Consider the following 13913-nt stretch of genomic DNA (forward strand, 5'->3'; position numbering starts at 1 on the left):
CAAAACAAAACAAAAAAGATACAGAAAGATGGAAATAAAAAAATATTATCCTATTTTTTAGCTACTAACATGTTAACATCTGATGTAGCATAAAAGCAGAAATCTGAAGACTACTATCGGATCTTTCACTATGAAATCAGAAGACCAAAAAAAAAAGGGAGGGGGGCAACTTATTCCTCTTAATACTTCTCTGTCTCAGAATCTAAGACATAAAACTATCATTATTCTAGCTTTACAGAGCACAACTTATATTTAAAAGGTAAAGGAAAATAATATTCAGGCTGGAGAGATGGCTGCTCTTCCAAAGGTCCTGAGTTCGAATCCCAGCAACCACATGGTGGCTCANAACCATCCATAATTAGATCTGACNCCCTCTTCTGGAGTGTCTGAAGACAGCTACAGTATACTTACATATAATAATAAATAAATCTTAAAAAAAGAAAGAAAATAATAATCTACATGTACCAACATTTCACAGGTAATTTTCTTCAAAATAAAACTTGCCAAATATTACTAATAAACATGAAAAACTAAGAAATACTTGATTTCATTAGAAATCAAAATACAGATTTAGCTTATAGTCTAACTTCAGTAATTCTTCTGGAATAATTCTGAAGAATTTCTTCAATGCCATTTCACTATGTCACAATTGCTAAACTATATTCAAAGAGAGGTTGTAACGAGAAACACAGACAGCCTACTTTTTAGTCTGAGTAGAGTGTTTCTACATGCGAATTCCCTAACAAGTTAAAAGCTATCTACAGAACAAGTGACCTGGGATTTTGGGTATCACAATGCTATCTTCCAGCAACAAATACCCATTATAATAGAATTACTTGTTTAACCTAGCGTTGTTCCCCCTTTAGTCAATAAGGAACACAAGCCTTCTCAAACCATCTTAGCATTTCACATCAGAGTAATGAGTGCTGGCTGAAGGGAGTTTGTGCTGAGACCAGAACACCTGCCTGTTTCTACAAGCTGTCTCATAACCATACCCAGATCCCTATCCAGTGATTTCCAAGATATATGATAATATTCCACGAAGCCTCAATCTCAAGGACTCCTACATAAAATGAAGCAACTGAGAAACAACAGTAAAGTACTTACAACTGCACTTCCTTCCAACAATGGTGAAATGCAGCCCTATTTCAAAGGTGCCAAGAAGTAAAAGTAAAATGTGCTTGGAAATAATAACTGTAGGATTACAAAGACTGCTTTTTTTTTTTTTTTTTGAATCTGCTTGATTCTAGATTTAAATATTAGAATAGTAAAGAATACCCACACTTTTCAAGATTCCAAATTTACCCAGGCATGCTGGTACGTGCCTGTAATTGCAGCACTTGGAAGCTGGAAGCAATAGGACTGGTACATGAAAAGCCAGCCTTAGCTACATATTAAATTGAAGTACATGGTTAAGGCCCTGGATTTGACCTCTGCCACTGTCAATAAATAAATAAATTAACAAATATATTTAAAGTGAAAACAGCAGAGGAATCCAACATATCCAACAGTCAAGATTAAGTTACAAATCATAAAAACACAAAATATGGACAGAGGTCATTACAAGTAAACAGAACACATTTATTTTCTAATTGTTTTTATGTGCTGTAATTTCATACGGCAACATATTAACTTAACTTCTGATGATCTGACTCCACTCACCTATTGTCTCAACTGCTTGCAAGTTTATTTTGAATCCCCTACATATGTAATAATCATGCCATCCACATATAAACAGATTTCTTTCCGTTTTTCTAATCTTTATAATGGTTTGTTTCATTTTATCACTTAATTGTATTGGTTAGACCTTGGGGGGGGGGGTGGCGCACGGAGATAAAAAAACTGAAAGGAAGTGACTAAATGAAGATCTTGTCTCATTCCTGATATGAACAGTAGGGGATTTTCACTATATCTCACCATTACATTTAATGCTAGTTCTGGTGGGAGAGGTGGAAACAGTCTTCAACAAGGTAGGAAAGCGCCTACTTTGCAAAGTGCTAAGTATTTTACCAAGTCTTTTTCTAACAAGACAGTCATGAAAGGTTCTCCTCTAAGGTGGCCACTTATGGTGGCCCTAATGTCAAAGCATCTTGAGTTTCTGGACTAAATCTTTCCTGACCATGATGTAGTATGTATTTTACCTATCACTGGAAATTACTAGTATTTCCTTTGGAGTGTTCGTGCCTGTGTTTATAAGAGATGTTAGCCAGTAATTTTACTTTTTTGTAGTATCCTCGGCTAGGTTTTTATAGCAAATATAAACCCAAAAGAGGAGTTAAAAGGCCAATTATGTGCTCTGATTTTATTATTATCTCCTATGACAACGACAAAAGTCAATGTACTAAACTGGTAATGACGCCTTTCTTTCCTTTTCCTTTAAATGTATTTTATATGGATTAGGGTTTTGCCTGCATGGTATATATATATGCACCATGTGCATGCCTAGTGCCCAAAGAGGTCAAAAAAAGGAACAATGACTCCCCTACACCATCTGAACTTAGGATGGTTGTAAACTACCATGTGGGTTCAGGGAAACAAACCTGTGTCCTCTACCAGAGCCAGCAAGTGCTCTCAAACTGCTGAACCAGCTCTCCAGTTCCCACATCTTTATTTCTTATGTAAAATATTACCATCCATAACCATTACTAACTATACCATAACTATACTAAGTGTAAAAAAAAAGTCCTAAATAGGATTACTATGAAGCTATCTCAAGTTTCATTTTTAAAATAACTAGCTCAAACTGAAATTTAACATGATTTAATATTAGTTCTATTAAAATAGATCTCTTAATAAACTAAATATTTATTTTAAATAATTAGTTAATACCTCTAATAGGTATTTAAAACAGAAAAGAGAAACTCATTTTAAATATCTAAAAAGTTATGTATAAGAAAATTAATATGATCAAATTTTTTAATGAAGTAAATATATATTCAGTAAATCCGAATGTTAATTTACAATATTGTTTAAGAGCGCATAGGTGGTGCTGGCGAGATGGCTCAGCGGGTAAGAGCACTGAGTCCTTAGTTCAAATCCCAGCAATCACAAGATGGCTCACAACCACCCATAAGACACCAACCTCTCTAGTGAATCTGAAGACAGTTACAGTGTACTTATTTATAATAATAAGTCTTTGGGCCCGAGGGAGCAGAGGTCCAATTCCCAACAACCACATGAAGGCTCACAACTACAGTGTACTCATACATAAAATAAATAATTTAAAAAAAGAGCGCATAGATATGCATTTTATAACACTGGGCAAATGGAGAACTCTGGAGAGAAGAATAAGATTTAAAGCTTTATTTAGAAAGTATTTTAAAGACTTTTCTCACGAATATTAAGTACTTTTTAAAACCATCACTTAACCAATAGTAAAAATTACCTTTGCCACTGTGTGTGTCTGTCTGTCTTGTAAAATGGCTAAATTGACCCAGTACTTGGCACTGCCTCCCATTTTGGTTATGAGAACACTTAAAATCATGATTATTATTTAAGGTTACCATGTTGTATTTTTGTTCTGAAATTATTTTACAACTGTTAGCCATTATCTTCATAACTTCCTCACCCTGGGTTCCTGGTAACCATCATTTACTCTGCTCCATGAGGTCAACTTTGTAATATTCCACATATAAGGAATTAATGACCTTACAGAGAAACATTTTAAACAAATATCAAAGAAAAAGTATTTAAAATCTATAATCAATTTTTGCTACAAACCCTAGTTCCCAGAAAGTGTAGCCGATATTTTAAATAAGTCAATTTTTCTTGTAATAAAAAAACAACTCAGGGTCTTCAAAGGAGCAGTATGTACTAAAATAAATGAATAAATAAATGACCTTTAAAAGGGGGGTAGAAAAGCTTCACATATTCTCTCAATCTCTTTATATTGCCAAAACTGTACATCAAACCCAAGTTTAAAGTCAAAAGGCTATTGGCATCTCCATTTTATAGTCATTTTAAACGAGCTTGCTCAATGGCATCTCCAATGGTTAAATGAAAACCTGAGGCCTGTGAATCAAATGTAGCTCAATTTAACCACACAATCTCCCATTTAAAAAAAATTTCAAATGCAAATATTATCATTAGGAAGAGTTTTATGTGTGTGTATGTATGAATATATGTGATTTTAAAACACTTTAATCAATGAACACCCTATGATAAACTTAGTATGTAAAGCTGGTATGCTAGGCAGCAGGACATTTGATGGACAGGGTAAATGCACTCTGAGAGAAGGCACCACAAAGAAGCTAAAGCTAGACAGAGGTCAGCATAGATAAAGGGACAAAGTGAGAACAAAACGGAAACATAGTTATTGTAGCCAATAAATCCAAATTTTCAAACAGTAAAACAGTACTGACAGAAGTACAGAGGAGAATGACAAGACACCAGCCAAGTAAGGCATCAAAGAGCCAGAGAACTGAAGGCAGTGGAGAAAAAGTGGCAGACTATGAATACATGTACAACAGCATTAAGGCTTCAAGACTATTCTACTTAGACAATCAATCCTAGTGGTGAGGTCTAAAAATGAACATTAACTTCTATATGGAAAATGACTCATTTTTGGCACTAATATGTCTAAGAGGAAAGTCTGATACAGACGGAGTTTTGAACTTCCATCAATGTCAAAGTTTAATAAAGTAAATAATAACTCAAACAGTACTCTAAAGAACAAATGATGGCAGGTCAGCTAGATGCTTGATTCACTTTCTACAGGAATCTCCTCCGTAGTCTTCAGTCTAGAGAGACCAGGGACTAGAAACTGGAGAAACACAAATCTTTTGTGGCTTGCTAGTACTCTATAGTTTCATATAATTAAAATTTAAAAAAAAAAAAGATGTTACCAGGGTAGTCCCAAACACCTAAGCATGAAAACAGCATACATCTATTCAGAAGAAAGACCTACAAACAGCCTCAACAATCTTCATGCGCCTTCTTATTTAAAAAAAGAAGGAAGTGTTGTAATGCCTTATATGAAAAACTCAGTAATAAACTTAAACTGCCAATAACAAAATAATTTATATCATTCTTCCTATTTACAGAATATATAAATAAATAAAGCAAAATAAATATTAACATCTACCAGTAAGTAAGAAGATTCAGAAAGGTTACGTGTACTACCCAGTTACCATGCAGTTAGTCACAAAGAGCTAGAGATCATATTCACATAACGGTCCTGGCTCATGACCCTTTCTATTAGACTACCAGAGTTTTCAATCTAAAATGCACAATGTCTATAAAGAAAATAAATGTCATACAAAAAAAAAAAAGAAAGAAAGAAAGAATGGAGCACACAGAAATAACAGAAGCAAGTATTAAAATGTTGATGTAAAAAGGTGGAGCTAGGCTAAGATTTTTCTTTTTCAGCAAACAGGTAGGAGTAAGGAGCTACCAATACTATTAAGAAGCAGAAGTTTAGAGCTATGAGAAAGAAAAAAAAAATGAAGATGCCACCTGGAAAACATTTATACAACCAAGACAAACACATCATGCTATTCTTACCTTTTCAGTTGCTGAAACAGATGGCTTTGATACAAAACCCAACCTGTCCTTCACAGATAACTTAGTTACATTCTAAAAAAATTAAAATGGACATATTCAGTGTTTCCCCAAACATATATTAAGTCTGTTTGGATTTTGAACATCCTGACTCTACTAATATATACTGAGTTTGAGCATAGCAAGACTAGCCATAGAAACCTGGACCTTTAAAAAACAAAATGGGAGAGGAAAGGGAAAGGAAAGGAGAGGATAAGGAGGAAATACGTGTGGAAAAACAAAAAGTCTTTTAGTATTAACTATAAAAGCTTACAATGTCAAATCGATCCTCAAGTAGGTTCCTAAATCCCTTCCTGTAATTTTATATTAACAAGTAGAAACTGCCTATTTTAAAAAACCTGAATATTTAAAATATAAGCCTGCTTTATAAGTTGAAAAGTAAGTATCGTTCATTCCTAAAATATGTTTATAAGTAAATACATTGTAATTAGTGACTATCTAGGTATGCTAATTTAAAAATAGCAGTACATCATTTTGCATTCTGAACCTTCATAGAGAATCTCATTACCTTATTCTACGCAGTAGGAATTAATGACCTGAAAAGCTAACGTGGCATCATCTAAGTAGGTCACTACACCCTAACCCAATTTTGCACAGTATACCTTGAAGTGTCTAGAGAAAAAGGAAAGCTAAATTTTTGACACTGAGAGTATAGAAACAAGAAACTACCAATCAAGTATGGAAGTGGAAAGAAACAACATATGGAGAAAAGAGTCCCAGGCCATAGGAAGTGATGCAAAGTACTAAGCAGGGCAAGTGAGTACTTAGAACAATAGATCATCAATCAAGCACATGTAACCTGATGGCTTAAGTCTTCCCTTCTCAAAAGTTCTCTGTTCACTCTACTGCATAATTATCAGGAGATAGAACTCTAAGTAAAAAGATAACAGAAAAAAATAAAATTTAGTGTACTGAACTTCACTCTCAGGCAGACTTGTTTAAATACATCTCCACAAAGTAAAGAGATCTTTCTCACGAGCATTAACTAGGAAAATGAATTTAAAATTAAAAAGACAGTGTTATGATAAAACTAACTACTTATAGGTAGAGTCAAAAATATAAATACCATATTTCTGTGTAGAACATTCAACATTAACTATAATTCTAGTTACCAAGGAAAATTAATAAATAAAAATTGCTGGAGAAGCTATCTGACAGACAGAGCTGCTGATAAAAGCTGCTGTTTACCTGGGGAAGTTCTGAAGTAGCACTCTGGGCTTCTGCTGGTTCAGCAGTACCCGAAGGTACAGGACCCAGCCGCTCTTTGACTGACTGCTTCACAACAGGTAAAATGGGCTGCTGGACTAAAGGCTGTATTACCTCAAAACAAAAGGAAAAGTTAAAGCAAACTAATTAGCAATGGAACATGAAGCATAACCAGGATGATTTTATACTCCTGTATCAATATAAAGAAAGTTTAAAATGCAACTTATAATCAAACTCGAGTGTTTCAGTTTTTCAATGTATTAATTTTCTTTGCAAGGAATGAATTGTAAAGAATAAAAAATAAATAAATTCATCATTGTTTAACAATCAAAAACCAGACTACTCTATAATACCTCTCAAAAACAGCTAGTATTTTCTCAATGGAGAAATGTAGAAGGAAGGGAAAGAAAAATGAATGTCTAAGAGGACTATGTAGTGATAAACTTATGCAATGGGTAGCCACCACTTAATGAGTGATTACTTCTCAGTTGACTATTATTCTAGATACTTTACACACACCATCTTATAATTCCCTAAACTAAGATTAACCTCACAAGCTAATAAAAGATTAGTCAAGAGAAGTAACTTTCTCTAGCCTGTTATTAACTATATCAAAGCCAAGTGTCACATGATTCAAAAGCCTGTTTTAATAAGGGTAAAGGACCCCAAGAAACATTAGACTTCACATACATTTCTCTCTTACCTTTGGTGAAGTAGTTTGTAACTGCTGAGTAGTTCCTTCTCTGTGCCAATAAACCTTAATAAAGCGATTATTTAATACTGCTTCTGTACTTGAGATTGCTTTCTTTGCTTCCTCATAAGTTGCGAATTGGATAAGGGCACCTTCAGGATCACCATTATAGGCAACCTAAGATTTAACATATTGAAAACAGTTTACTGTTAAAGGAATGCATAACTTTACAGTCAATGTCTTAAGATCTCAGGATTTTAGTCCTTCAAGTAAGATCTTATCATCAACATCCTTATACTTTTGTTCTTTGTACACCATGTCAATCTTGTCATTCTCACAGTGTTTCCAAAGAGCCTAAGAAAGTTCTTTGTTTTTGGGTTTTTTTTTTGTTTGTTTTTGTTTTTGTTTTGTGCCTATTTGCTTATTTGCTTGCTTATTTAATGAAATAAGGGAAAAGTTTATTCTGGGGCCAGATCTTTGTAACTATGGCCTGAAAACACTTATTTAGGTTTCAATGTAGAAGCAGTTTCTTGACATTTTTTCACTTTTATAGAACAAAGAAATACAGGTCAAAGCATGTTATCTGTTCCAGCAGTGCTAGTTAAATACTGTGACTTCTTTAAGAAATGAGGTCTAATGGTAGGTTATGAGATCATTTAGAGGAACTGCACTTAAAGGTGTGGTAGGTGGTTTTACATCAACTTGACAACAAACTAAAGTCATCTCAGAGAAAGGAACATCAATTAAGAAAATACCTCCATAAAATTTGGCTGTGAGCAAGCCTATAGGGCATTTTCTTAAGTAGTGGTTGATAGAAAAGGGCCTAGCCCTTTGTGGGTGGTCCCATGCTTGGGTTGGTGGTCCTAAATTCTATAAGAAATCAGGTTGATGAAGCCACAGGGAGCAAACCCATAAGCACCAACTCTTCATCGGCTCCTGCTGCCAGATACCTGCTCTGCTTGAGTTCCTGTCCTGACTTCCTTTGACAATGAAACCATTTCCTCATGAAGTAGTTTTTGGTCATGTTATTTTATCACAACAATAACCCTAAATAAGACACAAGTTCTCATGGATCCCTGAGTTCTCATGAGAGAAAACTGTTTAGGAGTCAGTCTGACCACTGAATTCATCTCTGACACACCAGGAGTCGTTAATCAGAAACCAAACAAACAGCATCACTTCATTGTTAGTATCTCTTTCCCAGTATAAGTTATAAGTTAGCCTTCTTCAGGTATTTCATCATAGTAACAGATACAATGCTAACACAATGCTCAACTTCCCAATCGTTTTGTTTGTTCTGTTTTTGTTTTGTTTCCAGACAGGGTTTCTCTGTGTAGTCCTGGCTGTCCTGGAAATCACTTTGTAGACCAGGCTGGCCTCGAACTCAGAAATCTGCCTGACTCTGCCTACCAAGTGCTGGGATTAAAGGCATGTGCCACCACCACCTGGCTCCAACTTCCCAATCTTAAAATTTGAACAAATTTTCTATTTTTCTATGTACATTTTCTCAGAGTTCTTTAAATAATTACTGACAATATTATTCCAAAACTCTTACCTGTAAGTTAACCAATGTTCCAAATCGACTAAAATGTTCATTGAGTTTGCTGATATTATTTAATTCTGGAGGAACTTTCCTAAGTTCAAGTTTAGTATTTTCATTTCCAAATTGAACCTTCTTCTGGAAACCTGGGCTGTTTGTCCTATTAAAATTTGGTCTGTAAGCAAAAACCAAGTTGATCAATATATTTATAAAACTGATCCCAACTACTACAAAGGAATAACATTTTACATGTAAAATGGATGTCTTTAATTTAATCAATTTCTCCCCAAAACTGGAAGTACTAGTCAATGAAAAAATTTAAAGTTTTCCTTGAAACAACAGTTTCCAAATTAGTAGTGTTGGTATCTTTCATGGAAGCCACCTGAGAAGGTTCACTACATCCCTTTTTATTTCTACACTTTTCATTTTCTGTTATTTTCATCAAAAAAGGTACTACTATCTGCATTTAGCAAAAATATATGTACAAATCTTGTTCTATTCTGGAAATCAGCTTATTGAAAGGTATTTCATTTTAAGACTTTTGTTAATTTTACTTATTAATATAAAGATGACACCTGAACCTGTTATCAGTTTTGGGATTCTCTTTTGTTTGCTTTTTTTGTTTGTTTCTGGTTTTTTTTTTGTTTGTTTGTTTTGGTTTTTTTTTTTTTTTTTTTTTTTTGGAGACAGGATTTCTCTATGTAGCTCTAGCTGTCCTAGAACTCACTAGGAAAATCAGGCTGGCCTTGAACTCAATGATCTACCCGCCTCTGCCTCCCCAGTACTGGGATTAAAGGTGTGAGCCACCACCACCCAGCCAGAGAAATTAGAAATACACATAATACTTTTGGTACATGAAAAATATAATACCTGCGATCCAATGACTTCACCCTTTTCCTTTAAATCACAAATTCAATCACAATACCAGCTATAGAAACTACTCTTTCTAAACTACTCATTGTAGCCCTAACTTCCCTTCATACATGAAAAATGTGTAAATGTACTGCCATACCTCTAATATTTTCTCCCTTTCTCCAAAGTTCTTCTTAACCAACTAACTCAGTGCCTCTTCAGCCTCTCCATCTGGGAAAAGCCCTTTGCAGTTCCTGACAGGAAGGGCCTACAAAAGTCTCCCCTCAGACCCTCTCCATCCTTCCCTCCTAAGATGCAGGGCTCAAACCCATCCTGTAAGCAGCTCCTATTCTATTCAGTAGCACATCTAACATGTATGAAGGGCCATTTCTTTTAGAGCTGGAAGTAGAAAAAGGAAAAGCTGTGTCCCCCATCACACCACTTTTACAAGAAAACAGCTTTGTACTGCCAAAGCAAACTCATACGTTTCTAGAAAATAACCAAGATTGTAAATGAGAACAGTCTATGGTCCACATAACTTTTTTTAAGAGAAGAGATCACATAGTCTCTAATCTTATAGCAATAATCAATGTACAGCAAAATTCTTCAACAGTCCCTTGTCAACTTACTTATCAAACCATGTCTTCTTTGTAGAAACTCCAGGTTCCCCAGACCCAATAGTTCTTTTTCTGGATTCTGAATCCACTACTATCCTCATACTGCTTTTATTAGGAGGCTTTTCTGTGTCAAAACAAAAGAAAGTATATTTAATAGTTTGTGTTTATCTCAGCTACTTCTTTAAATTCCTATGAAAATATTTTACCAAAATAAATATATCTTATTGGCAAAAGAATTTTAGTCTTTTCAGGTATACTTTTTATTTTTAATTTCACACTTAACTCTAAGATTCAATAAATTTTTTGTGCTAAATTAATGTGATAATAGTCTATTTGTTTAAAGGTAAAAATCTATGCCAGTCCTCCAATCTGCCATCACTCTCACCACAAACAAAAGCATAAAAATAAGTTAACTTGAGACTATCAAACTACCACTGCAAATTAGCAAATTATAAAAGTACTGCTTAAATAGCAATATATTAACATAATTGAAATACATTTTAAAAGAAATATTCGAGATTGAAATGTAGTGTCAGAGAATTATAAACATCTCCTACTTGATATTTTACACCCATTCTGCTAAAGCAATCTTAGGACAAGCTTGTCTTACTTTATATTTAACCTATTGTCTTTTTTTTTTTTTTTTTTTTAAAGACTTATTTATTTATTATATGTAAGTACACTGTAGCTGTCTTCAGATACTCCAGAAGAGGGCGTCAGATCTTGTTACAGATGGTTATGAGCCACCATGTGGTTGCTGGGATTTGAACTCCGGACCTTTGGAAGAACAGTCGGGTGCTCTTACCCACTGAGCCATTTCACCAGCCCTAACCTATTGTCTTAACTGGGCTTCTACTTCCAGATTTCTCTGGCTACCTATTTAAACATAAAGTCAGAGGCTCCCTGTTTTCTTCCATTTTCAAGCTCTCCTGTGACACTGGGACATCCCAGCAACCCTTAATATTACAGCTCTCAGTACTCCATATTTACAAAGGAAACTTCAGAAAGTTTCTCCTCCATTTTCTCTCTACATATCCCACAGCTAGTCCCTAAGAGATATCTACTTTTGATTTACCACATTCATTCATCCACTCATCCTCTGAAAATTGGCAGCTGCCCCCAAAACTGGTTCATGGGGAAAAAATAAGTTATTGAGGAAACTATTTGATACTTAAACCTATGAATATGCAGGGATTTTTATTTATGTATGTGTATGTATACTTTGCCTGCATATATGTATATGCCTGGTGCCTGCAGTAGGTATCAAATGTGAGCTCCCATGTGGCTGCTGGTCTGGAATCAAGCCTGTCTTCTGCAAGAGCCTTCCTTAGGTGCTGTTAACAACTCAGTCGCCTGTCCAGTCTAATTCTCCATTCTTAACTGGCCTCCGAGAGACACTCGGTGCTCTTTACTGCTTCCCCTCTTAGATATCACCAGCTCTGCATTTTCAGTCACCCATGTGACTCCTACAGTCAGGTGGCTCCCTCATCCACTCCACAATCCTTATGTCCTTCTTTATCTACTCTCATTCATCTTTCACAGTGCTTCTCAGGAGTCTGGGGAACATGGGTATGGGGGTGTTTAACTGAGAATGAACAAGAAAGGCTATTTGAGCCTGTGTTAGTCAACCATGCAGGACTCAGTGTGGTTCATTCTATCATTCTTTATCTCCATATTTACAGTTTCAGATAAGAATAGAATAAGTAATTTCTAGTCAGCTGTCTTCGTGGAGCTCAGACTTTAAATTTAAATATTTCTAATCGCATGACTTACACATATAACAACCAAACTAAAAAAATTAAACATATTTTTCTACCAGTCTATTCTTTTTATATAAAATGGTATTATCATTTACTAATTACCAACACAGAAACTTGTATTTGATTCAGCCTTCACATTATTTTCTTCTAAGCACGTTTAGTGAATCATGTAGTCAAGTCTGTTAACTATAAATCTCAGTTCCCAATACTGCTATCCTAGATCAGTCTAGACTTGTTTTAAAACTCTTCAAATGTCTTTATTGTCCGTGAACTCCTATACCTCTTTCTTCCTTTTGAGACAAGAAGTTGAGTTGCTGTGTATGCTTTAGCTATGCCCTGTCTCTGGCTGACTGACTTACCCTACACGTCTACAGCACAATAGTGGGAGAAGATGGCACCAGCATTGGTGAGGGTCAGTGTGCAAGCTGTGTCTGTGGGTAGCAGAGTACTCGCAGTGCTCCAACAGGACTTAGTTTTATTCCTGCTACCCACACTTAGCTCACTGGCTTTTATGAAGACTCTGAGCTTTCTGTTATCCTTTTCCACTTTAACATACTTTTGTTATCTGAAAGCTAACCCGATAAAGTGTTTTCGACCAGCATTTGTTACATCTCTATTTCTCATTCAGACTTACTTGAGAAAAGTATTAAAAATAAAGTGCTTCATGATAAACAATTAGCAAATGTATCCAATAGCTACATGTACCACTCCCCACCAAATGCCCTTTCTATACTGTTTTTCTGAATAAAATTGACAGCACTGAATATTTAGTTTCCTTAATCTATTAAACTCTTCTTGCCTATATCCTCCTGTGGGAACATCTATCCAGGACTTTTCCTTAGAAATATAAAATGAATTATGAGAGTCGTGGCAAAATGGGGCCGGGAGAATGGCTCAGACTGGACCGCCTGCCATCATGCTGTGCAGGCAGAAGACTCCGGATGCCTGTCCACTGCATAACCAGCCTGCAGCAGGAGCCACTGTGATGTACAACTATGGGGTGGAGAGATGGGAGAGAAAGAGAAGCAGAATGGTTTGAGCACTATGAAGAGAGGCAGAACTGGAGATGCAGGCCTGGAGAGCCTGATGTGAGTAGCCTGCAATGTCATCTGAGACCACGGTGAAGTCTTGCCACTGAGGGCCATGTCTTGGTCCATGGTGATGGCTTGGTTTTATGTTGGTGTGCAAAGGCTGTGCAGAAAGGGGCCCAGCCTTTACCTGCTACAGCACCCAGGAGAGAGGAAAGCAGGCCCTACACCTCACCTAGGCAGCAGAGTGGAGCTGACACTGATGGCAGGAACACTGCTGAACTGGGAGTTGGCTATGCCATTCATCTGCTGGGCAGTGTCATAAGCAGAGGACAAATGCCCTCCACCTCCTCGCCTACCTTGCCACTGCAGCATGAGAGTGGGAACGCATTGGGTGAACTAGCAGAGCAATGCTGGAGAACTCACCCTGGTGAAATGGATGTGGGAGAGCTGCCAGGCCGACCAGTTCAGGTCACCCAGGCCCTGACTCAGGGCTCTGAGTTGGCCCACCGCTGCATCGACCTCACTTATGAACTACTGGAATGCATAAAGAGACCAGTCCTACATAACCAAACCAGCAGGATCTCCATGACATAGAGTAACAACAGGATATGTGAGAGGAATCCTCGTGAGGCTCCAGTGTTGATAGTATAACAGGAG

At 36.2% G+C, this 13913-nt stretch overlaps 1 protein-coding gene across 8 annotated transcripts in view; it reads right to left on the reverse strand.

Moving 5' to 3' along the window:
* Nucleotides 1-13913, reverse strand: part of Rbm26 (RNA binding motif protein 26) — a 66547-nt gene that overhangs the window by 26113 nt on the left and 26521 nt on the right. For 4 of the 8 annotated variants that reach the window (XM_029541936.1, XM_029541938.1, XM_021202848.2 and 1 more), the window contains exons 10-14: nt 10478-10589; nt 9012-9171; nt 7469-7633; nt 6748-6879; nt 5503-5574 (exon numbers count right to left, since the gene is read on the reverse strand). In XM_029541936.1, coding sequence (XP_029397796.1) covers nt 5503-5574; nt 6748-6879; nt 7469-7633; nt 9012-9171; nt 10478-10589 — 641 coding nt within the window. The remainder of the gene's footprint in view (nt 1-5502; nt 5575-6747; nt 6880-7468; nt 7634-9011; nt 9172-10477; nt 10590-13913) is intronic. The other 4 variants (XM_021202852.2, XM_029541937.1, XM_021202850.2 and 1 more) reach the window with 3 other exon arrangements.

This window comes from Mus pahari, chromosome 8, assembly GCF_900095145.1.
Source record: "Mus pahari chromosome 8, PAHARI_EIJ_v1.1, whole genome shotgun sequence".
Classification (NCBI taxonomy): Eukaryota; Metazoa; Chordata; class Mammalia; order Rodentia; family Muridae; genus Mus; species Mus pahari.